Here is a 27,967-nt window from a genome sequence, read left to right on the forward strand (position 1 = left end):
ACTGATGGTATAGGTTACTACACCGTACTTCCGAAGTCAGTCATTCAGAGAAAGATGTGAATATATAGATGAGCAACAAGCCAGCTAGTTATCCTTTGTCGTTTAAATTGAATGTGATTGATTATGTAGACAAACTGTATTGGCATTTTAAAACTAAAATATCTATATTTAAGTCTAACTTCAAAAACTTTATTCTTACTGCTTTTTTTTTTACACATGTGAATATAAAACACATACGTACTTCTTTTGCATTAAAAAAAAAAGGAGGAAAAAAAGGGAAGTAATATGAGAGTGAATACAGCAGTTGATTTCTACAGATATATTATAGTTCCAGCAACCCTGATATTGATATATTATGGCTTTTTTCAAAATGATTTCTATTTTGAAAATCAATTCACTTGTAAACAATATGTATAAGAATTTTTATTCAGAGATGATGGCTAGAAATCAGAGTTTGATGCTACCTGGTCAATTGAAGAATATTTTTTATTGGAAATTTCCACAGTACATGGGATTTCTAACCAAAGATTTCAAGTCTAATACAGATATCATGTATGGAAATGATGAAAATTTCTATACTAGCTATTTTTTTTAGAAAATAAAATTCAAACAATATCACGGTAGATCTCCCTGATGCACGGTTTACAAAATCAGCGTTCTTCCAGTTGAGACAACACAGAACATGGAAAATAATATGCAGACATTCAGGAATTCAAACACATGACGAGAACGATGAGAGACTGCTGGTAGGTGTTCGCATTGTCACAGATGTAGACAGCAGGCTTCTGCTTTTCACAGTACATTGAACACTGAAAGACTCGCATCACACTGGGTGGACTAGAACACTGTTACCTCTGGAGGGAGAGAATGTAACATTTTTATTTAAAATAGTATTGCTCGCTTGTATTTTTAAATTTGCAGTCTGTTTCTTAACTAGTCCAGAGGTCCTTTTTGCAAAGTTTCAGATTCTGTTGTATGAACTGATGTCAGTAGTATCTAACGCATTATATCAGACCCTGGTGACTATTAGAATCGTCCATTTGAAATATCTTTCCATCCTTATCTGTATAGTTTACAAATGGCTCTGTCTAGACAGGTACAGCCTGCCGTTCCCTTTTCTGAATGTGCAAGCCTTGCTACTAGACGTCGGTATCAGATTCTAGGGACGATGCATACAATATGTCCATAAAATTAGTAAGCATGTGAACATGTTTATCTTATTGGCTGCTAAGCTTCTGTAGAAATGAGATAATTTACTTTGATATGGTAAGTCAGAACACAGTACACTTCATTATGAAATTCTTCTGCAAATACATTTTAACACAAATGTATTGTAACGAAGAAATATTACACTAATACATTACAAAAAGGCACATACGTATATCAGTACATTGTAATATACACACTTTTATTTAATAAAATTGATGAACATTGTAACAATATCACCTAGCACTTCCAGATATGCTCTACCTTAGTGTTTCTCAAACTTTTTAGTAACGTGACTTGAAAAGTCTAATACTTTGCGACCCCCTGCAAAAACTTAACAATAACAGTGACTAAACTGTCTGGCTGTCTTGCTAGCGACAAGTTTGTACATGTTGATGTATGGGAGTCGTCACGTGTTCCAACATGAAAATATTAATCCCTTTCACCACGTCTTATGGTAACACTGAAAATTAAATGTGGACCTACATATGGACAAACTTTTAAATGAAAAACAAACACGTCATATTTAAAATTTTGACTTCGAACTATATAATTAATAAATCTGTCTGTTGGTTTTCTCAAACAAAATTGTTGTAGTCCTTTTGCATACATTACGATATTTTGTTTCGTGACTACCTTCACATGGCACCACAACCCAGTTTGAGAAACACTGCTCTATCTGATGCTAGTTACATTTTAAATATATAACTTTGTTAGCCATATAACCGTAACCATTTTTCGTATGAAAATTCTCAATACTGACCAACAGCATAATAGAATTAATAATCACATCACAATGCCTTGCACAGACATTTACAGCAACGTAACAGAGTTGGCTGAAAGGTAGTATCTTCATTACGGTAATTTTTGTTTGAATAGGGATATTTTATTAAACGAAACACAGAAATAATTCTTGTAATATGAATAAAGTGTGCATCTACCTATGCCAATACAAATTCAGTAGCTCCATAATCACTGATTGATATAATTAGAAAAAAAATTACAACGTAAAGAATAGGAAGGAGAGTACACCATGATTGCAAAAGAAATAGACCACTTCAACATGTTATAAAATCATGACCACTCAAAATGTATAAATTCTATTTCTAGAGTTTTGTTCATAGTCCTGTCACTGCAGTTGAAAAAGGAATGTTGCATGCTTAAATTAACCAAAACGCATTGTTACTGCCGTACAGTGGCTCTTAGAATATATTCAGAAGATAATGACCGACTAGGCTACATGTGTTGGGTGAAGAAGCTGATCGTGTTCGTACTGATTTTCCAAAGCAGTCCAATGGAAGCAGCTGAAAATTACTCCATACAAACTTCAGTTATTGCACGCTCTGATGGCAAAATCAATGTCATAACTTATGTGTGGAAATGCTTCAACACTGTGAGCAAGATTCAAATTTAGTGAGAGGCTAATTTTTAGCAATGATTCGACATTCCACACCAGTGGAAAAGTAAATAATCATTCGGATATGAGACTGGAAATCCTAAAGCCACAGTGAAGTTTATAGGGGATTCCCCAACGGTTAATGAGTTTCGTGCTATGTCCTGCAAAAATGGTATATGGCCCCCTATTTTTTCCAAGAGAAAACTGTTGCAGAAGCTTATCCCGAGAGTTTTCACGTTCAGCAGATGAAAGAAACTTCAAAAATGTATTTAAAGGTAATTTTCGATGTCTTTGAACAGTTCTAGCCATATAATTTGTTGAGGTCAATTTCTCATGCAATGCTCTGCGCATGTTCAAGCTGTCACAGTTCTTCAACATGTTCTTTGAGCCCCTACTGTTCAATCCTCGACAATGTGACCTTACAGCTTCTTCCAAAAGTGAAAGAAAACCTTCATGAATATAATTATTGTAAGACACGTGATGAGCTGAAATTGACAGACGTGTGAGAATTATTCAGTAAAATGAGTGCAGGTAATAAGAAGGAATACTATAACAATTATTCTGTTTCTTTATTAAGATATGCCAATTAAAAAATTTGGATGTGAAGACACTACATGTTAGCCAATTCTTATGTGACTGCCTCTGATAAATAATATAATAAACCATCAAATGTATAATTGACTAGTAAACAAGAACATCTCAAAGAAAACAATGAAGTATTGAATTGTCATCCACACATTTTAGAAACTGATCTGAACAGGGTCCTTGTAAACGTAACTTGTCCTTTTCATATTGGTAAAATATCAAATACACTGTTGAATGAGCAATGCACAAGCAATATATGAAATGCTGTTTTTTAATCATTTTATTTATTGTATTCCATAGATCTTGCATCAGAACTGTAGCTGTCTTTGCATATTATGTCGACTTGTGATGTTAGAGCTGTTTCACAAGCTGAACATCCATATTATATGAATAATTTCGAGGGAAAAATTGTTCCGGAGCCGGGTATCGAACCCGGGGCCTTTAGTTTAATGTACCAATGCTCTACCACTGAGCTACTCGGGAACTCTAACCGACACCGATCCAATTTTTCCCTCCATATCCACAGACCTCAAAGTGGGCTGACAACCGTCAAGCAACCAACTTCGAGTGCACACTAACTCCGTGTGCCTTTGGTACATTAAACCAAAGGCCCCGGGTTCGATACCCGGCTCCGGAACAATTTTTCCCTCGAAATTATTCAAATCAACTTTACAGGGAGTTATACCTGAAATCTTGATTTGCATAATACACGTCACTGTTCGTTAACAGAAAACCACAATTTAAGTCACACGGAGTTAGTGTGCACTCGAAGTTGGTTGCTTGACGGTTGTCAGCCCACTTTGAGGTCTGTGGATATAGAGGGAAAAATTGGATCGGTGTCGGCTAGAGTTCCCGAGTAGCTCAGTGGTAGAGCGTTGGTACGTTAAACCAAAGGCCCCGGGTTCGATACCCGGCTCCGGAACAATTTTTCCCTCGAAATTATTCAAATCAACTTTACAGGGAGTTATACCTGAAATCTTGATTTGCATCCATATTATATATTTTTCAGATCATAACAATTAAAAGAAAACGTTTCAATAGATATTTTTCAGTGCAGTATACAGTTAGAAAAACTATGTATAAAGAATCATTAATAGTGTATTTGCATGCATTATTTAATATTCACATTTTAGGACAGACGAATTTAGTTATTTTCGGATGTAAATTTTTCTTATATTAAGTCTGATTAGGGCTAAAGTTGCCAAAAAGATTCAATTGTTTTTGGATGTTAAAAGTTACTACGGTACGCAAGGAAATAAGGAAAGAAATAACTTTAATATTTTACAGGGTGTCTAACTTAAGCTGTTCATTTGTTTAGGCAGCCGAAATTACAGTCGGGACATGTGGGAGGTATTTAATGATTTCGAAGGTGGAATCAGGTGTGGGTATAACGCCACTGACATTGTCACGTGAATATTAGTCTTCATATGATAATTTTATGTTCTAATCTGTTATGTTAATTTTTTTTCGGCTTTCCGTTTCTTCTATTTGCTTTTATCATTGCATAGTGTTTTATAGAGTAATTTATTTTTCTTACACAGTAGACTCTCGATTATCCTTGGCAAGTTGAGGGTGAAAAACCGCGGATAATTTGCAACTGAGGTGATAAGGATGTTCAAGAAGAAATTTCAATTATTTAATCATTTAATGTACTATGGATGTAAATGATTTTAATTTATGTAATGAATGATACACTACTCATTTAGTATCTATATGTACTGCGTAAGCACTCACCACCTGAACCTAAATGAAATACAAACTCTACCCACGATTAGTAGCAGGTTCAAGATTGTTGTGCTGTCATTGTCCACCGTTTGAGAGGGAAGATGTAATTTCCAATGGCACCTTCAATGACCCATGTTCTCATTTGAAATTTCGAAGTTGACCACAGGTACCCTTACTTTCGGTTTGTTACGGGAAATGGTACTACCACCAATCGATTCTTTATATAGGTTTTGGTTATCAACATTTTTTTATGAACAACCAGTATCGTATAGTTTTCGAGAAAATGGGCTGATACGGGTGGTCTGAAACACCCGGTACATCACCAATGATGTTACACAGACTGGGAGTGGATGGCCAGGGTGCGGATTAAGATTTCTGATAGAGAATACCACACATAAAATTATTATCATCCTCATTCGATACGGCTCAACGCTTGGTCGCACTGAGTTGCTTGTCTTGCATCTTGATCATAATAACAATAATTATATCCACGAGCAGGCTTAAGATAAGATGTGTAATTCCTAAGTTATTGATTGTTGTTAGCTTGCCAGTGATGATAATACATCAATATTATTTTCTTTGCTTACTTGATACTTTATAAAGTATATTCATACTAAAACAATTATATTTTGTATTTTGTGAGGGGGACAGAAGTTATCTCTGGCAGGAATGTTGATATGAATTTATGAGAGGGGATAATTTTCCAATTCGCACCCTGCTTATGACCGGAAATGCGTCATGTGAGCAGTAGAGGCCAGCAAAGTTTTGTTTACAAACGCACTTTGTTATGGAGAATGGGCCAATATTTATATGTCACAAAACTTCTTCGAAGTGGTTGAATTGGATGTGGCCATCTTTACCACAAACATTAAGTATGCAGCAATCAAAAACAAGCCCAGAACAATACGAAATTTACAGACAACACATCCTCAAGATTCGAGTGACACTCTTTCAACCTAAAACTACCAATCATAAACGCACCCCCACCTCTACTACACAGCTCCAGGAGGAAGCAAAAGACCTCCCTAGAAATTATTAAGGTAAAATATTAATGTTACAGGAACTTTTACCAGCAAAAATGGCTAGGGCACCTAGAGGGAATGAATCAAAATCGCATACTAAGATTAGCATGGAAGTATGAACCAGTAGGAAAGAGAGACAAATGTGGGCCAGACAACAAGAGCTGTGATACTATCATTAATATGTGCCTACAGAAAATGAAATCTTTCGCCATCTTTCAAAATAAGTTGGTGAGCTTTTCACTTAATATCAACATTTTACCAACACTATGTTTTGATCTGGAAAATACAATATATGCATTATGCATTGGAAATTACTTCTTTTACATATTTAACAGATTCCCTTTTAATTTTAATTCAATTTGTATCTGAAATAAAGTTTCAAGGAGTTATTCTCTCTTTTAATGCTTCAACTATTGATTTATATTCAGACCAGAACACAAGAAGTTGGCTTGAAACAATCTTGCATAAAGCATTGCTCATGTGCATTTTTATGAGATCTAAATGTCATGTCTGGGAATCAAACACGAATATATAACACTAATTAGAAAATTGATGAAACAATGCTAATGTAATGGTATTAAAATAGTACTGCATAAAAAGTGCATTTTGATTTGAAACTTTATGATAAGATATGCAAAATTCACATATATTCATTTATAGTGACTTTTTTTTTACATTCATTTGCACCTATCTTCCTTATCAACAACATTTTTACACCATACAAGCAAATGAAAAGTGCGATCCCAAAACTTGCTCACTCCACCTGGCCAGATTATGATTATGATTATGTTTCATCCCTCTATCATCATCTTCCAAAATAATGCCAATCCTTGTCTAAAAATGGACTGAACACGTTTTGGTATCACATTCTTCAACTGTGAAAATAATACAATAGGCATACGTCTTCCTAATAAAATAAACTGAACAGAAAAAATCTAGTGGTTGAGCAATATCTTAAGTCAGGATCTTTACAACCTGTATATATCTACAAATTATGAACACTTGCCTTTGACCCTTCAAAGAAATTGCTTAGCAAGTATTCATACTTGGACTGTCCCATGCATTGTCACTGGCATTTTTATGTGATACCACAGGCTGTTTGTAGGGCTTCAGTTCTGTTGTGCCCTTAAAGAGTTAAATCAAGACTCTAGCGTAAAAAAAGAAATAAATTGCATTTTATAACGGTACACCTATTTTACTACATTTTGCTTTTCAAAGAGTTGAAATTACCCAAATCTAAGATCTCAAAGCTATATATACTGTATAGTCATTTTTGTTTCTCTAATTAAACAGCTTGGAATGTAAATAATTTGTAATATAGTAAAACTTCTCAAGTTGGACATCTCTATAACCTGGACACTCCTCTATCTTGGACATTTTTCTTTGAAACCACTTAAAATACTATATATTTACAAGGTTTGAATCCTCTATGTCTCAGACACCCGTCTATCCTTTAACTTGGACTTCACTTTGGTCATATTATGTTGGACAGATTAATTGTTTTATCCTTGATTTTAACGAGGAAATGTTTCCAAATATCCTCAGTTCGATTGTTCAGGCTTGCGCTGAAGCTGTACAAGAAACAGAGTTAAGTCTTTGCTTGTGATCAACGAGAACTATTGTGACGAAAATAGGAAATAAATGAAACCAATAGGCAGCGACTTATAACAAATTTTTCAATCAAAATAACTTACCTGAAAGTGCGTACAGATGTAAACCATTCAAATCGAAATGAAGCTGCAACTGTTGGAACATTTTAAAATATGATTTTGACTAAACATAGAATACAATAGGTACTGTGACTAAATAAGTGTAGCCTACTGAATTGATTCGAATTAATTTAAATAACAGTACCTAATAATAATAAACATATAGATCTACCATCTAAAGAAAAGAATTCAAATTCAGTTAAGTGAAATAAGGAAAAAAATGCAGCTATTACAGTACTTGTAACAGTTCCTTGTTCAGTGCCATGTCCATGGTACACTTCTGCATCCAGAATTTTTGTTCCACATCTCGGACACCTCTGTAAGCTGGACAGATTTTGGTGGAACAGTAATTGTCCAACTTTGAGAGATTTAACTGTGAAAAGATAAAAAATACTACAGCGTCTCCAAAGAATAAGTCAATAATTAGCTAGTACTGTGTTATGACAAAAATAGGTCGAGTACAAATCATTGCTAAGAAAAATAGATGTTGTTTCGGTTCTGGGACCCATTATTAATTATCAATATTCTTCGCAATTCCGAAGAAGCTATTGTGATATCCTTCTATAACTACCCCATATTGCGAAAAAATAATTGTTCTAATTTTCGATAGAGGATAAATCTTAGATTCAGGTAAGTTCAGTACAAATAAAATCTTTTTACTTGGCAGACTCAAAATGAATGTTAAAAACAATCCTGGCCTCTTCAACAAGCACGCAGGACCACGCATTCTGCAGCACAGCAATACGCTGGAGACAAACAATAATTCCAGGTGAGAAAACTGTGCAGAATCTTCCTCTGGTTAAAAAATATATATTCTGTTGCTATCATTACAGATTAAGTTAGGGTTGATGAAACATTTTGCTAAAGTTCTGGGAAAGCATGGCCAGGATTTTGGGTGTTTCAGAACAAAATTTCCTAAACTTCGTCATACTATAGTAAGTTAAAAGCGGGAATATAATTTGTGACATCATTCATGATAACATTTTTGTGAATCTGTTAACAGAAACTGAGAAATTTGCATGGCTAGCTTTCAGAGAGATATGCATAAATTTCCTCGGTTTTGTGAAAGCCCATAACTATCAGGAACTTGTTGAAGACATATGGGATGCAATATGTTTTTAAAAATGCACTTTTTGTACTTCCATTTGGACTCCTCCTAACCTGGGAGCACGGAGAAAGATTCCATCAGGATATTTCTACCACGGAAAAAAGATATTCAGGAAAGTCACTTCAGAATATGTTAGCAGACTATTATTGGATCCTTCTACTAGAGGATTCTGGCGGCAGTTACAAACGAAAGAGCTTAAGAAAGAAATTCTAAAAATGTGAATAAAGATATACTTTTATTTCAATTTTTTCTCTTTTTGCATGTCATTATATGAACTGTTTTCATAGAGCATACCATAACTGTTTATTTTATGTCTCATAATCTCACTTTAATATTCAAACAGTTTTCACAACATACACATATTAATTTAAGATTATGATGTAATAACAAAAAGAAGTTGAACGATTTAGAACAGAATTGTAGAATCCTATAGAGTTGTAGGAAAATGTTAGGTAATAGCACATTTTGGTTTCCAGATTTGGATTTAGTGAGGTCGAATTATAGAAATTAACTTGCTTTCATTCTGGGGAAAATTTGAAAGTTGAAATGGTGCAAATTACACAAGTCCGGCGATCCAGACTACCTATGCAACATAATGACTATTTTTTGTCAAATCGCACATTCTCAGTCAGAGTGAGTTGTACTCACTGTTAGACCTATTAGTGCTGGCACTCCACAAGGCTCTATCTTAGGTCCGATATTATTCAATGTATATACTTCGGATATTCCTGCAACACCAACTGCACAAATTGCTATGTATGCAGACAATGCAGCTATTTATGCAACCCATCGCAACATTAACATAGCCTCAAATCACCTTCAGGAAGCCTTAAGCATCATATGCCCTTGGCTTGAAAATTGGCGCATTGCACTGAACTACAATAAATGCGAAGCAATGATATTTACTTTGTGTTGTCCTGCTAATCCTCCATGCATAAATCTTTCAACCAACGTGATACCGTGGAAACCAAAGGATGAAGCTGTAAAATATCTTGGAGTGCACTTAGATCGCCGTCTGTCACATCAACAACAAACTTAAATTGGCCTACTCAAGACTCACTAAATTATATCCGCTCCTCAACAAGAAATCATCTCTAAAGCTACAAAATCGCATGCTACTTTACACATCTCTATTACGACCTCTACTGCTTTATGCCTGTCCTGTCTGGGGAGGAGCTGCAATAAGTGAAATTAAACACATCCAGTCATTTCAAAATAAAGTCCTACGAATTTCACTCAATTTTCTTTGGTTTGTCCGGAATAGCCAACTACACAGAGAAACTGGTATTGACACAATCAAACAGTTTAGAAAATGTTCCAGGCGCCATCCACTACTCTCTCGGAAGAAAGTCCACATTTCCCACCAGAATCAAGAGCCAACTTCCAATGGACCTCACATTGTAATCAAAATTTATCATCACACCAACCTATGTTTATAACTATTTATTAACAATTATTTTTGCTCATTGAGGAGCCCAATATAGGCTGCCCTCAATTCTGTGTCATGTACTGTATTTATATTTTATTTAGAAATGATCTGTATAGTGCTAAATGCCCTGAGCAATCAATAAATTATTAAAAAAAAAAGCCTATGGAATGCACATCTGGACTTTTAAGACAATTTATAAACAAAAAATCGTTATTTCAAGAGACAAAATGTAAAGCAATTGCTGTCAATGTCGAGAAGAAGATTAAATATGACAGCTCTCATTTCTGTAGATGTTAATTACCACATTGATCTGAAAATGGTACCAATAATTGAGAGATATTGTATTTTGACTGATTTATGCATCAGATCACAAACACTAGAATTTAACAATTTGCAAAATGAATCAGCAGGTATTCTTTGCCAGCATGTTATGCCATGGAATAGCTGATGAAATATTTCGTAAATCTCCTGACTGCACTTGAGTGGCAAGGAGGGACACACAGCAGTGGGTGCAGAATGCAGTGCAAACAGCTGCAGACACTTTTCCAGTTGACATCCAACTGTGATTGTGAAAACCTTTTTCCATTTCCACACATACATCATGAGGTTGGGAAGTTGAGATCTTTTACCAGGTGGTTGTCTTTGGAGCCAACAGGTAAATTGAGATGTACCAGTCTCTTTGCTCTGAAAAGTGCCCGACTACCATCAAAGGATTTTTGACAAAAGATACTTTTGGGCTTATATGAGGGTGGCAATGAACCTGCGGGTTCTCTAAAAGCCATTTGTAAGTAAGTAAGTATGTTATTTTCTTACGAAGTCAGCTTGTAATATTTTCAGAACCTATATTAAAATTGAAAGAGATGAAGCAATTGGTTCTGCGGCGATGAAAGCAGTAGAAAGCCTCCTGTTGAAACTTGAATGAAGGGAAGAAGTAAGTTTCATGAACCACTGACCTTCTTGAGATGGCGAGGAGTGGAGAAGATGAAGGGCAGGAGCAGAACTTTACTCTACAGCAGCTGAGTGGACTGATGCAGAAAAACGAACGCGATTTGACCTGGGAGAATCCTATAGTAAGCTAAAGGCTTAGCAAAGTCTCTCATCAATGAAGATAAACCTTTTGATGTTTCCATCCTTTAGAAAGTGTTTGTAACTGAAGAAAAAAGTCAGTGCATCTAAAAGTGTAGAAACTTCTGCACACTTTAGTAAGAAAACCTTGACTGGCTTGAGGCTGCCTGGTTCCCGTTGGGAGGAACACTTTGTGGACCAAAGGGAAAAAGAAGATTCAAGAAAATACTGTCAAGTTAATTTTGTTGTTGAAAACATTTTACGAGGACCTTACTTGTCTGAAGTTCTTTGAAATTATATCTTCTGACGTCACACTCTTGAAAGTTATTCATTCTTCCAACAAATTCCCTGAAATTGAGGAGTGGACTGGCCCATGGATAACTTTGTTGAGGACAAAGATAACACTTTACAAAGGTACAATATCTAAATATTTGTAAAACAGAATTAAAGTTGTTTTTAATTATTACCTAAAGTTATTATAAATCAGTGATTAAATTTAGTATATTTGGAAAACGTGTCCTGTGCCAACTCTGACTATATCTAATCATCAGACTTTCACAAAATGAGCCTAAAACCACAAAAACTCATATTATATGGAACTGCCGTGGTGCTAAAATATTTCGTGTATATACATCCAAGTGTCCCAGTTTATTTTGAAAATTGGGATCCGTAATTAATACGAACTTGTGAACATAAGTAAGTCTACTGGTATATTTGAGTCATACTGCCATCTTGCTCATATAGGAGTAACACAGACGCACATGCCACTGCGGAACTGGGTGTGATACTATAAGTGAATTCCTGAATGTCTTTTGTTTTGGTAACATTTTTTAAACTTGCTTCGAATTAAAGCTCTTAAAATTTCCGCCAGCATATGGCTCTGGATGTCATCAGTGATTCCTTTGGGTAGTTGTTTAGCACAAAAAGCGTGAAAAGACACAAGGTACGAGTACATAATCTACCGAGTATGTACGATGAATAAGTAATTTTCGTTTTAAAAATTCATAAGAAATGGACCCACAACCATCTATGCATAAAAAATTAGTACAGAGATATTCTGAAGAGGAAATTAGATGGTTCTTCACAAAAATAATGCAATGAAAATCGCTCAGTTTCCATATTAGTTTTCATTAAATTTGCATCAACGTAAAACTCAAGCATTAATTCTGTTAATAGACTGTAATGTGCATTACGAACGTACGAAAGGAAAACACACACACCTCATGCACACGACTGGTCCTGTCCAACAATTATCTGGCCAGTTACCTACGTCATATCACAGTCAGCGAGCTCCGTCCACTGCGACTAGTGTTCTGTGTGCAGCAAACACGCCACCAGCCAACACAGCACAAGTGGCACAAGACTCGCTTCCACCCGCGAACTGTGTCCGCATAGCTTTATTTCTTCCTCCTGAAAACATGTTGACGATTATCAGCCTCATTCAAGTACTCCCATCATTAATACTCAAACTGACCTCTTTAGGCTTGAGTACTGTTTAATTCCTGAAAAATACAGCTTCAAAAATTCACAAATGCTTTCTTCAATTAAAATGAACAATGTTATTGACTGCTCTAGTTATATGGACTACAATTAATCATAGTGACAAAATCTTAACAGGAATAATAAATCAATATACTGCATTTGCGTTGAGTCTAAAAGTAAATGTAAGCACGTATTTGCAGAGATCAAAGGGAGTGAGTGCTTGTGAAAGCTTCCGACCAGAAGTATGATGTGCAGATGCAGACCTGTGGCATTTCTTCTTACTGTTTCAAACACAATCATTTTTGTAATTTGTTTTATTCGACTACTGTTAAGAATTCAAAATTTTAGTGAGGGAAAATCGAGAAATTCTCTCCAAAATTAGTGTCAGCTTCACTTATAAACAGGTAAATAATAATCTCATGCCTCACAGACCTACTCATTCTTAAAAAAAGTTCCTCTGAAATTAAGTAGTCTGTGGAAACTTGTCAAATTTTTTAAATAAATTCGGTCCATTGCAATTCCATGCCGAGTAAGTTTTACTGTATTATTCAATGATAAAATTTTGAATGAAAGAAAAAAGTTAATAAAGGATGCAATAAGTATAAAAAGAATATAAAATACTCGAACCTTGAAGTTATTTCTCAGCATGTGCAGTCAATTAATTTAATGACTTACTGTCTAAACTTGTTTCATTATTCAGCGATCTCTTTCAACTATCTGATCACAGATCATAGAAAACAGCATTAATATGAATAACGAATGGATCAATAAAGCTGCTGACGATTCAACTTTCTATTCACATTCTTTACAATGGACTGAAGTAAGTGCAAAATTCAGGAAACTGCTTAGCACATGTATGAAGTGAGGAATATCTGGAAATCCTAATATTGTGCTGTGAATGTTGATCCTATAATAAAATGTGGGCCTACCACTCTGAACAAAGGAGGCATGGCAGTTTTGTACTAGGAGAATTAAGTAGAGTGATGCTCACTCTGGGATGGTGTCGTATGCAAGTTGCGGGTCGCTTGCGAGGCAGCTCCGTGGTGTGCACCTTGAAGCAGGCCAGCGTGTTGTTGTACCGCACTTCGTTCGGAGCCACACTGAGCTCCCTCTCCTCCAGGGAGCACAGCGCGTCCACCACCACCAGAATCATGTTGCTGTAACTTACTTTCTGCACCACGAAAGGTCTGCAATACAAACACAAGTGCATTGCATTGCTTGATGCATCAGTAAAACTCGTACTCTGTTTTCAAGTATTCGGAACTTTAATGGGAATGTTACACTTGTTATAACTTCATGAAGCTATTAGGTACCAGTACCTACTTTACCTTAGTGACTTGGTTACGACTGTCATGTGTTCCTTGTATCTTGTTTGAAGGGTTCTCCCAGTTTGTCCAATGTAGGAGTCGCTACAACTATTGCATGTTAATTTGTAAACATCTGTCGGGTTTTGTTTGTGTGTTAAGATGTTTTCGTAGTGTATTTTGTGTTTTGTATGCTATGTTGTATGTTCATTTTGTGCAATAACAGATGTTAGGAGGAGATCAGAACATTGTTTTGCACAGGGTGGCGGACATTTTGAACACTTACTATGAAGAGAGTACGTGCATAAACAACATATAACATTTCTCAGAAAATACCATTTTTGTTGCTTTGTGAGTAAACAATAAAAGTTAGAAAAAAAAGTTTCGGTAAAAGTTGTTTCTTTTTAAAAGTAGTTTCCAATGGCACCTTCAATGACCCATGTTCTCATTTGAAATTTCGAAGTTGATCACGGTACCCCAACTTTCGGTTTGTTACAGGAAATGGTACTGCCACCAATCGATTCTTTACATAGATTTTGGTTACCAAAATTTTTTTATGAACAACCAGTATCATATAGTTTTCGAGAAAACAGGATGATACAGGTGGTCTGAAACACCCTGTACAGTATTACATAGTTTATATTTTAGTATATATTCATATTATTGTGCTGAATGAAGACTCTTCAATTTTCTGTAACTAAACTGAACTGCACGAAATGGAACTACAAAAATTGGAAATTTATCTTTCGAAGAGGTGGAAAAATTCAAATATCTTGGAGCAACAGTAACAAATATAAATGACACTCGGGAGGAAATTAAACGCAGAATAAATATGGGAAATGCGTGTTATTATTCGGTTGAGAAGCTTTTGTCATCTAGTCTTCTGTCAAAGAATCTGAAAGTTAGAATTTATAAAACAGTTATATTACCGGTTGTTCTGTATGGTTGTGAAACTTGGACTCTCACTTTGAGAGAGGAACAGAGATTAAGAGTGTTTGAGAATAAGGTTCTTAGGAAAATATTTGGGGCTAAGAGGGATGAAGTTACAGGAGAATGGAGAAAGTTACACAACGCAGAGCTGCACGCATTGTATTCTTCACCTGACATAATTAGGAACATTAAATCCAGACGATTGAGATGGGCAGGACATGTAGCTCGTCTGGGCGAATCCAGAAATGCATATAGAGTGTTAGTTGGGAGGCCAGAGGGAAAAAGACCTTTGGGGAGGCCGAGACGTAGATCGGAAGATAATATTAAAATTAATTTGAGGGAGGTGGGATATGATGATAGAGACTGGCTTAATCTTGCTCAGGATAGGGACCAATGACGGGCTTATGTGAGGGCGGCAATGAACCTCCGGGTTCCTTAAAAGCCAGTAAGTAAGTAAGTACTGCGCCCAAGCACGAGCTTCTGCTGCAATGTCTAATTAATGTAGTGCAAACCTTGTGTATTACATAAATAAATTCATCAGTATACCTATTACATTCATCTGCTTTCTTGGAGAAGGCGCGCTCGTTCCGTGACTCCAGCTGGTACAGTTCCATCTCCATGTCGCAAGGTTCAGGACGGGTTCTGTTGATTTGCAGCTTCTCATAGGGCGGTTCTGTGGGCTTCATGTTCTGCTCCTCCGAGTCCTCCACGAATGTCGTGTCAGTAGCGAAGTCGGAGCCGTCGTGATAATCTACACAGTGCAGTAATCATGGTCACACCGTGCCAGGGATTATTTTAACTGTCCACTTAATTCTCATATACAGTACTAATTAAATTGTACATACTATTGAAAACCTTCATGAACCACTAAAAACTACATATAATCGTAGATCCATTAAAAGTGGAAATCAAATAGTAAGAATCATGTAAAACAATAAACATTAAAAAATATAAATACAATCCTAGGGACCATTTAAAAATATAGTCTAATTCCACACATAATTTAAGCTCCAAATAAATCGTAGATCTAACTAAAATTATTTATATAACAGTAGGTTCAATTTAGAACTTCAGATATACGGTATTTACTATACTCCATCGAATATAATAACCAACCCAATTTTTTATCTTACAGAAAACTGGCGAATATAATACGCACCTGTGCTAAAAGCCCTCAGTATTTAAATAATATTATAAAGCCATCCTTACCTCTAGGTAAACATCGCATTCGTCCTCACTTGCTGGAATTAGAAATAGAACTTCCGGTCAACAGGTCTGGGTTTATGCCCGAGTTATATTACTCTGGAACTCGTTGGTTAATGTCAGAACAATGACTGTCAAGACACCCTCTCATAATTATTATTGGTGAATTCTTTGGTTTATTTAAAGACGCGCAATAAAAGAAAAAACTGCCAGTAAGTCATTCCCATATTTAAAAATAATATTCATGGTAAAAATGCGCAAAAGACGAGAAAACACGAAAATGCAAGGCCACTTCTGTCAGCGGTTTTCCAGCCAGTATCTCGTAGTATAAATAGGGCATTTAAATTTGTTCGAGTCTGGTGTTTGCACGCGAATATAATACACACTCTAATTTTCAAGACGACATTCTATCAAAAAAAGTGCACATTACAATCGCGTAAATACGGTAATAAGAGGGATCGTTTTTAAAATTGTATGTAATCTTAGAAACACTATCCTATATATTTAAAACTAGGGACTAATTTAAACTGTACAGGGATAATTTAAAAAAGTAAATATAGTCTCAAGAACAACTGAAACCGTAAATATAACCCTAGGGACTATGTATTCAAAATTGTATACCAGTACATAATCCTTGGGACAATTTACATGTAACTGGACATCTAATATTAGGCCTATCTATAACCGTACACCTAATTCTAAGTGATATTTATAGCTGTACCAGTATATCTAATTCTAAGTGTCATTAAAAACTTTATAGATACTGCTACCTATTCTAAGTGCCATTTCTAAAGTACAGAGACATTTTTATGATGTGAGAAGAAATGTATTGCTGACTGCAAATTTACAATATTGGAATGTTATGATGGATGAAAGTTGTGATTAAAAGAGCAGTTATTCAAACAAGAAGACACCTTATTGTCTACTCCACATGTTCATAAGATTTTGTCACTAGAACACTGCAATATGATTAGAGCAGAAATTACAGAACGAGGTCATAGGCTTCTTTACACTCGCTAAACTCGAATTTCGCCACCTGTCAACAATTCAACAATAACATAGGCACCATAATGCAATTTTTTTTTTACCAACGTGGCAAATCAGAATATTTATTTTCATTTTATTATATGGTGACGTCCACACCTGTGGAGTAACGGTCAGTGCATCTGGCTGCGAAACCAGGTGGCCCGGGTTCGATTCCCGGTCAGGGCAAGTTACCTGGTTGAGGTTTTTTCTGGGGTTTTCCCTCAACCCAATATGAACAAATGCTGGGTAACTTTTGGTGCTGGACCCCGGACTCATTTCACCGGCATTATCACCTTCATCTCATTCAGACGCTAAATAACCAAAGATGTTGATAAAGCGTCGTAAAATAACCTACTAAAATAAAAATAAAAAATTATATGGTGGCAGGTCTTAGAAACTTCGACAGTGTGTAGAGTGCATTCTATTTTAGAACAGCTTAGCTGCAAGAAAATTATTCATTTTGAATTAGTTTTATCAACACTGTCTAACAAAAAGTTCTTTGCAGGTGCACTGTTTAAGCTGTGAGTTGAAGGACACGCAACTTTGGCAACTGATGGTGTCTCAATATTTTTATGTACAACAGAAAAATTGTTAATAATGGTAAATTGTTTCCCCCCCCCCCAAATTTTAAGAGTGCATATTTTGTTATTTTTAGTGCATATATCATGGTTTTCAAGAGCATAAGTGCATGCATATTTTGCTGTTTTCTAATGCATAGCAATCCGCCCCCTAATGATACCGGTAACACTTCATTCTGGCATCTGTAACATGTGGCTATGGCTATTCTAGTAATAAGTGGCCCCAGAATTCTTTTGTGGTATAAACGTGTGACTGTCCTATCAGTACATACCGTCATATGAAGAAAATGCATCCGTGAGGTGCCAGAGGAAGTTCAAGTTGCTTTCAATGGCCAGCCACACGATGTTGCCTACGAACCATTCCATCATCCATTTCAGATGATTCAGAGGCTGCCATGATAGAATTGAAAGATGACAATTATTGGGTGCAACGGAAATGTTCTGCAAATGTTATAATAATTGAGGGCGTGTACCTCAATACGGTGAATTGAGATACATGCAATCAAAGATTTTAAAACACACCTAAATAAAATGTTACACAGATAGTGAACAAAATTATGCATTAAAGTGAAAATCTTGGAGAGCAGAAATGTTTTGCAGCATTTAGGCAATTTCTGTTACTAAATTTCCTTATATTTATACAATATAAAACTTCGGTCTACATTCCTTTTATCCATATAATGATTTACTTAGGGCCTCAGGGGATTTAATGTAGATTTCAGATTAATATTTGAGGAGAAAAATTCGCTCTGGCGCTGGGGATCGAACATGGGTCCTTGGTTCTATGTACCAAGCGCTTTGACCACTGAGTTACGCCGAATTCAATCCAGAGCACCGGATCGAACCCTCCTCCTTCAATGTTTCCCTTTTGGCCTGACTCCAAGTTAGGCATATACGTTGATGTTTTATGTCCAAGTCAACTGCCATTACACAAGGGGCGCACTCAGCTGAGTGACTTATTTGGCCGGGATTCCGCAGTTAAGTGCACAGTAATCTGTACAGAAATATGCACTGTTAGCTATGGGAATATTAAAGATTTTATTAATTTGTCCTACAGAATAACTGTAATATTGACAATTAATATTTGTGCAACTTTATTGTGCCCTTTCAAATGGGTGCAAGCATCTCACTCAGAGCACAGATCAAGCTTGCTTATTCTACTGGCAATAATGCATGACATACAACTGCACTACTATAAGATTTCGAATTTTTGCAGAAAATAGATCTCTACCTTGATGTAGCCTAGCCTACTCTTATTTTCACTTTCTCATTACCACCAAATCTGATTCGTCTCACAGCATCTTTAACAAGAGCAAAACTTTAATAATCTGGGTTGTAAGGGAGTGAGCCAATCTCCCAACCAAGTTGTCCAGTGCATTTGACTACGGTACGGACAGTTATCCTGAAGAAGAAGAAGAAGAAGAAGAAGAAGAAGAAGAAGAAGAAGAAGAAGAAGAAGAAGAAGAAGAAGAAGAAGAAGAAGAAGAAAAAGAAGAAAAAAGCCCCTGCCTTGCATTGACTCCACAAGATGGCATAATGCTTGCTAATCACAGTGCAGTGACCTTTCAAGAAGACACAATGAATTATGCAATAAAATTAATAATGTAAAACAGAGTCATCATTACTTTACTTACAAATAAATTTAGGAATGCAGTCATATTGTCAGACTCCAAAGCAGCTATTCTATCAATCGTCTCTAAACACACACCTTCATCTCAAACAGCAGAAATAACTAAAATGCTCTCTCAATTAATATCACTCAATAAAAGAATTGTATTCCAATGGATACCATCCCAATGTGGAATCCTGAGAAACGAGAATGCGGATGCTTTAGCAAAGAAGGGCAGCACTGCTACTTACAGACCTGTTACTAAATCTACGTATTACTCTGTGAAGAGATTTATTAAATCTACATACTTAGACTTCAACAAACAAAATTTGATAACACAATCCCAAGGGAAAAAATGGAACTCTCTGCATTAAAATCCACAGTTAATTCCCTATTTACCACGAAAATCGTCTGTAGCTGCATTTAGATTGGCAACAGGCCATGACTGTTTGGTCAAACACCTGCATAGAATTGGAATATATCAGCCCCCTAACTGCCCATTGTGCAACTCAAACCAAGAAATGGATTCGGAACATCTCAAAATCTGTGCTTCAATGGCTGGTCATGATAATATCTTTGAAAAATATTGCAGTGCAAGAGATCAAATGACTTTATTGTCAAACGCCTGGCATTAGAAAACAACAACAACTTTACTTACAAATGGTTTAGATTTGAATATTATTAACAGGTGAAGATGGATACCTTCACTTCATGCTCTGCTTACTAGACTCTGTCCACATTCCATTATTTTCAGAAGCTCATTCCCATCAGGCAAATAAAGATTATCCAAACCATTGCACATCCCAAGTCTGGTTTCTTTCTTCTCGTTTATAAGCTACTTCGGGACCTACCTTCAAATTTTACGATAGTTCGGATGGTTATGGATAATTGAAAGCATTTCAATGTTATGTATGGACTTTTAAAGTCATATCTTGAAAAGTTACCCTCCTATCTTACCAAATAACTTTATCAATATTCTTTTCAGACGTTGGGACTGAAATTTCGACTGATCTCCTTGGTACCTACAATAACTGTTTTATCATTTTTAAACATATCAACTCATTTACAGAAGTTGGCACGTTCATACAATTGATGTTGCATTGTTTGTATATTCTAGAATACATCTCTGGAGTTTCTTACCATTTGATACAAGAAACGTGTCACTGATATTTACTTAATCAGTGTTGTTGTTGTTTTCTAATGCCAGGCATTTGACAATAAAGTCATTTGACCTCTTGCACTCCAATATTTTTCAAAGATATTGTCATGGTTAGCCACTGACGCACGGATTTTGAGATGTTCTGAATCAATTTCTTGGTTTGAGTTGCACAATGGACAGTTAGGGGACTGATATATTCCAATTCTATGCAGATGCTTGGCCAAACAGTCATGGCCTGTACTTAATCAGTGTAGGCCTATATGTTTAGTGGACCATTATCTTTCATATTAATTAAGAATACTTTACATGCATAATTTATCTTGACGGATTCTGTGCAACAATGGGATATGTTGCCAATGTAGGTCCACAAAATATGGTTCATAATCAACCACATTAATTTATGTCGTAGTCATTATTCTCTTTAATTATGAATGGCAAACGTATTTATGGCAATAAATCAGTTAAATGTGCATTAAAATTAGCATAAAACTTGCCTTGCACATATCTGTATCCTATTTTTGTAAAATCTGTTATAGATATTAGAAACAGCATTTCCAGGCTTGGCTTCAGATCTGCCTGCAGGGACAGGTATACCCTTACCGTCAGCAGGAAAGCAGCCCTGTTCCTGGAGCCATCCTCCCTGAAGCAGACAGCCTGGTAGTCGAACATTCGGATTCGTTTGAATATTTCCTCTGCCACCATCATCTCCATGATGCTGCCCTGCACTTCGCCGAAGAACTTGCCCGTGTCTCTGAGCGACTCTGACACCACAATGTAGCCGTTGTTATCCAGCAGATAGCACTCCAACTCGTCGGAGTCACACGACATCCGGCATCCATCACACTGGACAACAACACGTAATGCATGTAATCCAGTTATAACTTTAAACAATGCTGTACCAACTGCAAGATTATCTAAGGTATAATGCATCTAAAATTATAAATGATTACAAAAATGATCCCAGAACAAATAACTTCATACAGAATGCCAAGAAAATGAAAAGCAAGATAATCAAATTAAAACGAAAATTAAAAGAAAATGATTTAGTACATATAAAAGCAGACAAAAACAATGCAATCGTAATCATGACCAAAGACCAATATAATGAGAAAACTAATGATTTTTTAGTAAAATCCAAAATTGAAGAAATAAAACTGGACCCCACCGATTCTTTTCAAAAACAAATCAGAACAGCATTAAAATCAGTACCACATATTATTCCAGAAACAGAAGCGAGCAAATACATAAATATGAACCCTTCAATACCAACCCTAAAGGCTTTGCCTAAAACTCATAAAACTGTTCTCTCAATGCGACCAATTGTTAATAGTATGAACTCACCCAATTACAAACTAAGTAAATTCTTGCAAAAATGGTTACAACAAACCCTTAATTTGAAAAACACATACTCTATAAGAAATACAGAACATTTAGTAAATGAACTGAAAAACATCACGATCAACAAAGATACAAAATTAATATCTCTGGACATAGAAAATTTATACACGAACATACTGGTTCAAGAAACAATAGAATTAATTAAAAGAAAGCTTAGTGAAAACAAAGTTAGTGATTCCATAATCGAACAAGTAATCCAGTTACTAACACTTTGCACGTCACAAAATTATTTCACTTTTAATCAAAAAGTATATAAACAAAATACTGGTTTAGCAATGGGGAGTCCGTTATCTGGCATCCTAACAGAAATCTTTTTGCAGCACATAGAAGAAAACCATGTTCAAAATTTATTAAATAAACACAATATAACATATTACCGCAGATATGTAGATGATACCATTATAATATATAACAACAAAACGAATAGTGATTCCATCGTACATGATTTCAATCAAATCCATAACAACCTAAAATTTACAATTGAATTGGAAAAGAATAACTCCATACCATTTTTGGATATAAAAATAATAAAACAAAAAGATAGCTTATCCTTTGATATTTATAGGAAACCAACACACACCAATCATATTATACCAGCAACCTCAGAACATCCTTTTTCTCATAAATTAAGCACGTTTCATTATTTAATAAACAGAGCATTACAGATTCCCTTATCTCGCACAAAATATAGAAAGGAGATACAAAATATTTTTAACATCGCAAAAGAAAATGGTTATAGCAGAACCTTAATTAAAAAACTAATACATAAAAAAGAAAATGAACAAAGAACGAAAAGTTCATCTACTTTATCCAGGAACACTAAAGAAAATAACAAAACATGGTCAATGTTAACATACAATAAAGTAATTTCTAACAAATTAGCAAACTTTTTCCAAAAAGAAAATATAAAATTAGCATATAAAACCAACAATAAATTAAATAATAATATCAACAATCAGTTACACCACACCGATAAAATTAACATGAAAGGAGTATACATGTTAAAGTGCAAAACCTGTAATGCCAAATATATTGGGCAAACAAAACGGAATTTTAAAACAAGATACAAAGAACACATCTCCGATTTTAAACACAACAGAACAAAATCTAAATATGCATCCCATCTCATTCAATATGGACATGAACTTGGATCAATAAGTGATACCCTAACAATAATCAAAACATATAAAGATAATACACAAATAAACACGGCAGAAGAATATTATATTTCGAAATATTATAAAAAAGATAAATCATTGATTAATGAAAATTTACCCAATTTACAAAACACACTATACAGCATGTGATGCGGTGTATTCATGCGCGCACTATTTGCTTCTTACGTAAACTATGTCAAACACAGGTACACAGTCTCCACTTAGCCAGTACACGACCAACATCCACAGAAAACACTTCCACAACTAGTGAGTATTGTTCAATGTATGTAGTTAATATAATTAAATATTTCCGACTTGCTCTAGCAAAGTTAGAATTTATTACCGACATTTACATTTTATTTAGTGTACTTCGTAGCCATCCCATTTTTTCAACATTAATTGAAACCGGACTTTCAATCAAATTTATATAACAAATTGCACCATTTGTTTTAACTAAGCTAATATTAATTTTCAACACTTAATTTCTTTCAGCGATTTCAGACTTTCGATTCACACCATGTTAAATAAACTTCTACAACATCACTACTATATTGAATAATTATCCGTAAGTTTCATTTAATACATTACAATTATTAAAATCAAATCCATCAGTTTCAAAATTAGATTAACTACCTACGACTTTGATTATTTTTCAGTGTAACATGAACAACAACAGAACATACGCCCATCATCTGATTAATTACAAACAGTTTAAACCCAACATATTGGCATAAACAATAACACCAAGATCTACAAAATATAGGCAGTTATAACAGGCCAGAATTTTATACTATGATATGGAAAAGTGAATACCTTGTAACAAAATATTGTAATTTGCAAATCCTCACATGCATAGTAAAGCATTAAATAGAGTTAGCTCATTTTTATATTTTATCTTACTTTTAGCCTCATATCATTACAACGTTCATATTATCGTTCACATGTGATGATTTGCAAAGAATATACCCATGATAATATAAGTATATTTTAATTGTTGACAGTTGGGGTATCCACAATTCAACATTATAAAACTAATTCATATAATTTTTTAATAGGTTTTACCTTCATATGACAGTAAACATGTATTGTATGTGAATTGTGTAGATAACATTGAGAGTATTGATATTGTAAAATGACAGAGTGTATCTGATGATGTTGACATGCTCAACGAAAACGTTCATACATCACACAACTTATTATGTAAAGGTTAACACCTAACAAAATATATAATGTAGTAAAGTCAACGACTGAAAAATTAAATTTCCAACAACTGCAAGGTTGCCTAGCATTGGAGCATGGGACTGCACACACTGCACGACATCCGGCATCCATCATACTGGACAACAACACGTAATGCATGTAATCCAGTTATAACTTTAAACAATGCTGTACCAACTGCAAGGTTGCCTAGCATTGGAGCATGGGACTGCACACACTGCATGACATCCGGCATCCATCACACTGGACAACAACATGTAATGCATGTAATCCAGTTATAACTTTAAACAATGCTGTACCAACTGCAAGGTTGCCTAGCATTGGAGCATGGGACTGCACACACTGCATGACATCCGGCATCCATCACACTGGACAACAACACGTAATGCATGTAATCCAGTTATAACTTTAAACAATGCTGTACCAACTGCAAGGTTGCCTAGCATTGGAGCATGGGACTGCACACACTGCATGACATCCGGCATCCATCACACTAGACAGCAACACGTAATGCATGTAATCCAGTTATAACTTTAAACAATGCTCTACCAACTGCAAGGTTGCCTAGCATTGGAGCATGGGACTGCACACACTGCATGACATCCGGCATCCATCACACTGGACAACAACACGTAATGCATGTAATCCAGTTATAACTTTAAACAATGCTCTACCAACTGCAAGGTTGCCTAGCATTGGAGCATGGGACTGCACACACTGCATGACATCCGGCATCCATCACACTAGACAGCAACACGTAATGCATGTAATCCAGTTATAACTTTAAACAATGCTCTACCAACTGCAAGGTTGCCTAGCATTGGAGCATGGGACTGCACACACTGCATGACATCCGGCATCCATCACACTAGACAGCAACACGTAATGCATGTAATCCAGTTATAACTTTAAACAATGCTCTACCAACTGCAAGGTTGCCTAGCATTGGAGCATGGGACTGCACACACTGCATGACATCCGGCATCCATCACACTAGACAGCAACACGTAATGCATGTAATCCAGTTATAACTTTAAACAATGCTCTACCAACTGCAAGGTTGCCTAGCATTGGAGCATGGGACTGCACACACTGCATGACATCCGGCATCCATCACACTAGACAGCAACACGTAATGCATGTAATCCAGTTATAACTTTAAACAATGCTCTACCAACTGCAAGGTTGCCTAGCATTGGAGCATGGGACTGCACACACTGCATGACATCCGGCATCCATCACACTAGACAGCAACACGTAATGCATGTAATCCAGTTATAACTTTAAACAATGCTCTACCAACTGCAAGGTTGCCTAGCATTGGAGCATGGGACTGCACACACCACATGACATCCAGCATCCATCACACTGGACAACACGTAATGCATGTAATCCAGTTATAACTTTAAACAATGCTCTACCAACTGCAAGGTTGCCTAGCATTGGAGCATGGGACTGCACACACTGCATGACATCCGGCATCCATCACACTGGACAGCAACACGTAAAAAATCAGTGTCCTCTATCTGTGAAGCTAATTATCAAGATTCAACAGAAAGAAGTAATGAAGTAAACCATGACAAATATTAATTATCTTAAAAAAAAATAACACACACCAACTTTAATAAAATATTTGCTGCAATAAACCACAAATATTTTTTTTTGTAAGTATCCTGGCCTACAATCCACTAGGTGTCTATACTCACTGTACTGGTGATGTTTTTGAATAGTGCCTGGAGTGACATATGCCGGAACTGGAAGCCCACCACAGCCACTGGGTATCTGGTCGTCTTGATTTCTGAATTTGCTTTGTGAACAAAAATCGCGTGGCTGGCTGTCACTACTGTGTCGTTCTTATATCCTGCAAAAGTAAACCTCAGAATTAACTGGTTTACAGCAGCTGTGCCTCTCAGTATGAAATCTGCTCCAAGTCAGCTGGATGTTCAATCATGCAATCAGCGACGTGGTGTGCAAACGTGGTCTCTAAGTGGAGAGGTTAACTGCGTAATTTTATACTGAAATATCCAACAAATTACTTGTTTGTTCATACAAGTCGTATGTGTTGGGTATAATAGAAAGAGGTCACGTTGCATTTTTGCAATCTTAAAATGTGAGCAGGAATGGTTTGAGTAGAAGTTCACTGTTCTGTATCTATTCACACACTGCAGAAAGTGAAATAGCAATAGCATTTTTGCGAGAATCAAGTAGGCCCTACTGTACTACAATGACAATGCATTTTTTCTAGTAGCCATTGCTGATCCCTAGCACCACAGTAGAGATTGGCAAATGAGACAAGACTCACGCCCGTAACTGCCTGCCGTCAGGCTTGGGTTCCGGCGCAGCTGCACAGCAGGTTAAAAGTTGAGACTGGCCCATTCAGCCGGAGTTTTATAAGCCCAGTCCAGGCGGGACCCAAGAAAGCCTGCCTGTGTGCTCGTATTGTATAGTGACTTGTATTCACGGAAGCAGTCTATGCTGGTTAAGATGAAACAGTACTACTTTGAAATCTAAGTTCATTCGCTACTAAGTCACTTCAAAAAATCTTTATGTTCTGGTCCAACATGGCAGAAAATTCTTGATTAAAGTAACATAGTTTTACAGTTTATTGCACTACAGAATTTCATACAATAATACAAATATTTTACATTTCATTTTTCTGCAAAGTTTATCTGACACAAGAAATAACGGCAGATAATTCTTGATTAAAGAAACACAGTTTTACAATTTATTGCGCTGCAGAATTTCATAAAATAATGAGACAATATTATACATTTCATATTCCTGCAGAGTGTATCTGACTGAACAAAATAGTAACATTTCGTAACTTGTGACTAGTTGAGGAGGGGAGAGGAGAGGAGAGAGGAGAGGGGATAGAGAGGAGAGAAGAGAAAAGAGAAGAGAATAGCAGAGGAGAGAAGAGGCGGGGCAGGGAGGGGAGGAGAGCGGAGGGGAGAGAGAAAAGGGAAAAGTAGAGTAGGGTAGGGTAGGGTGGGTAGGGAGGGAAGGGAGGGGAGGGGAGGGGAGGGGGAGGGGAGAGGAGAGGAGGGGAGGGGAGCGGAGGGAAGAGAAGAGAAGAGGAGAGGAGAGGAGAGGAGAGGAGAGGAGAGGAGAGGAGAGGAGAGGAGAGGAGAGGAGAGGAGAGGAGAGGAGAGGAGAGGAGAGGAGAGGAGAGGAGAGGAGAGGAGAGGAGAGGAGAGGAGAGAAGAGAAGAGAAGAGAAGAGAAGAGAAGAGAAGAGAAGAGAAGAGAAGAGAAGAGAAGAGAAGAGGAATTTAATGAATATTATGCTGACGAGACATGGTTTTCTTTGTATGTTTTATTATATTCGTACATTTCAGAAGACGATAAATTAAGTTTCCAGTAATTTGTCTATATCTGTATGTTTTCTGTCAGGTTTGAATGACTTGGTTGATATTTATCATGCATCTGAAAGCAGCAGTCTGGCGCAGGTTGGCGAAACACAACAGTGCTTTCTGGTCACTATTAGGTTAGGAACATTTGAGGGGCAGGACATGTGGCACATATGGCTGAATCCAGATGCATATAGAGTATTAGTTGGGAGGCCAGTGGGAAAAAGACCTTTGGGGAGGCGAGACGTAGATGGGAAGATATTAAAATGGATTTGGGGGAGGTGAGACATGATGGAAGGGACTGGATTA

The 27,967-nt window shown here is 36.2% G+C and overlaps 1 protein-coding gene and 1 non-coding gene across 11 annotated transcripts in view; both read right to left on the minus strand.

The window, feature by feature from the left end:
- Positions 1 to 468: 468 nt before the first annotated feature.
- The window catches only part of stj (voltage-dependent calcium channel subunit straightjacket), a 170,434-nt gene continuing 142,935 nt past the window's right edge, over positions 469 to 27,967 (minus strand). For 6 of the 10 annotated variants that reach the window (XR_011331078.1, XR_011331079.1, XR_011331077.1 and 3 more), the window contains 7 exons: positions 26,016 to 26,170; positions 21,137 to 21,379; positions 18,041 to 18,158; positions 15,508 to 15,712; positions 13,719 to 13,914; positions 12,466 to 12,655; positions 469 to 8,389 (listed from right to left, as the gene is read on the minus strand). Coding sequence is in view for 4 of the 10 variants with exons in the window: in XM_069819578.1 (XP_069675679.1) it covers positions 12,551 to 12,655; positions 13,719 to 13,914; positions 15,508 to 15,712; positions 18,041 to 18,158; positions 21,137 to 21,379; positions 26,016 to 26,170 (1,022 nt within the window). In the remaining 6 variants the exon portion in view is untranslated. The remainder of the gene's footprint in view (positions 8,390 to 12,465; positions 12,656 to 13,718; positions 13,915 to 15,507; positions 15,713 to 18,040; positions 18,159 to 21,136; positions 21,380 to 26,015; positions 26,171 to 27,967) is intronic. The other 4 variants (XM_069819578.1, XM_069819576.1, XM_069819577.1 and 1 more) reach the window with 4 other exon arrangements.
- On the minus strand, positions 3,599 to 3,670 carry TRNAN-AUU (transfer RNA asparagine (anticodon AUU)). The gene has a single exon. It is a non-coding gene; the product is annotated as a tRNA-Asn (tRNA).

Source organism: Periplaneta americana, chromosome 2 (genome assembly GCF_040183065.1).
Source record: "Periplaneta americana isolate PAMFEO1 chromosome 2, P.americana_PAMFEO1_priV1, whole genome shotgun sequence".
NCBI classification, from domain to species: Eukaryota; Metazoa; Arthropoda; class Insecta; order Blattodea; family Blattidae; genus Periplaneta; species Periplaneta americana.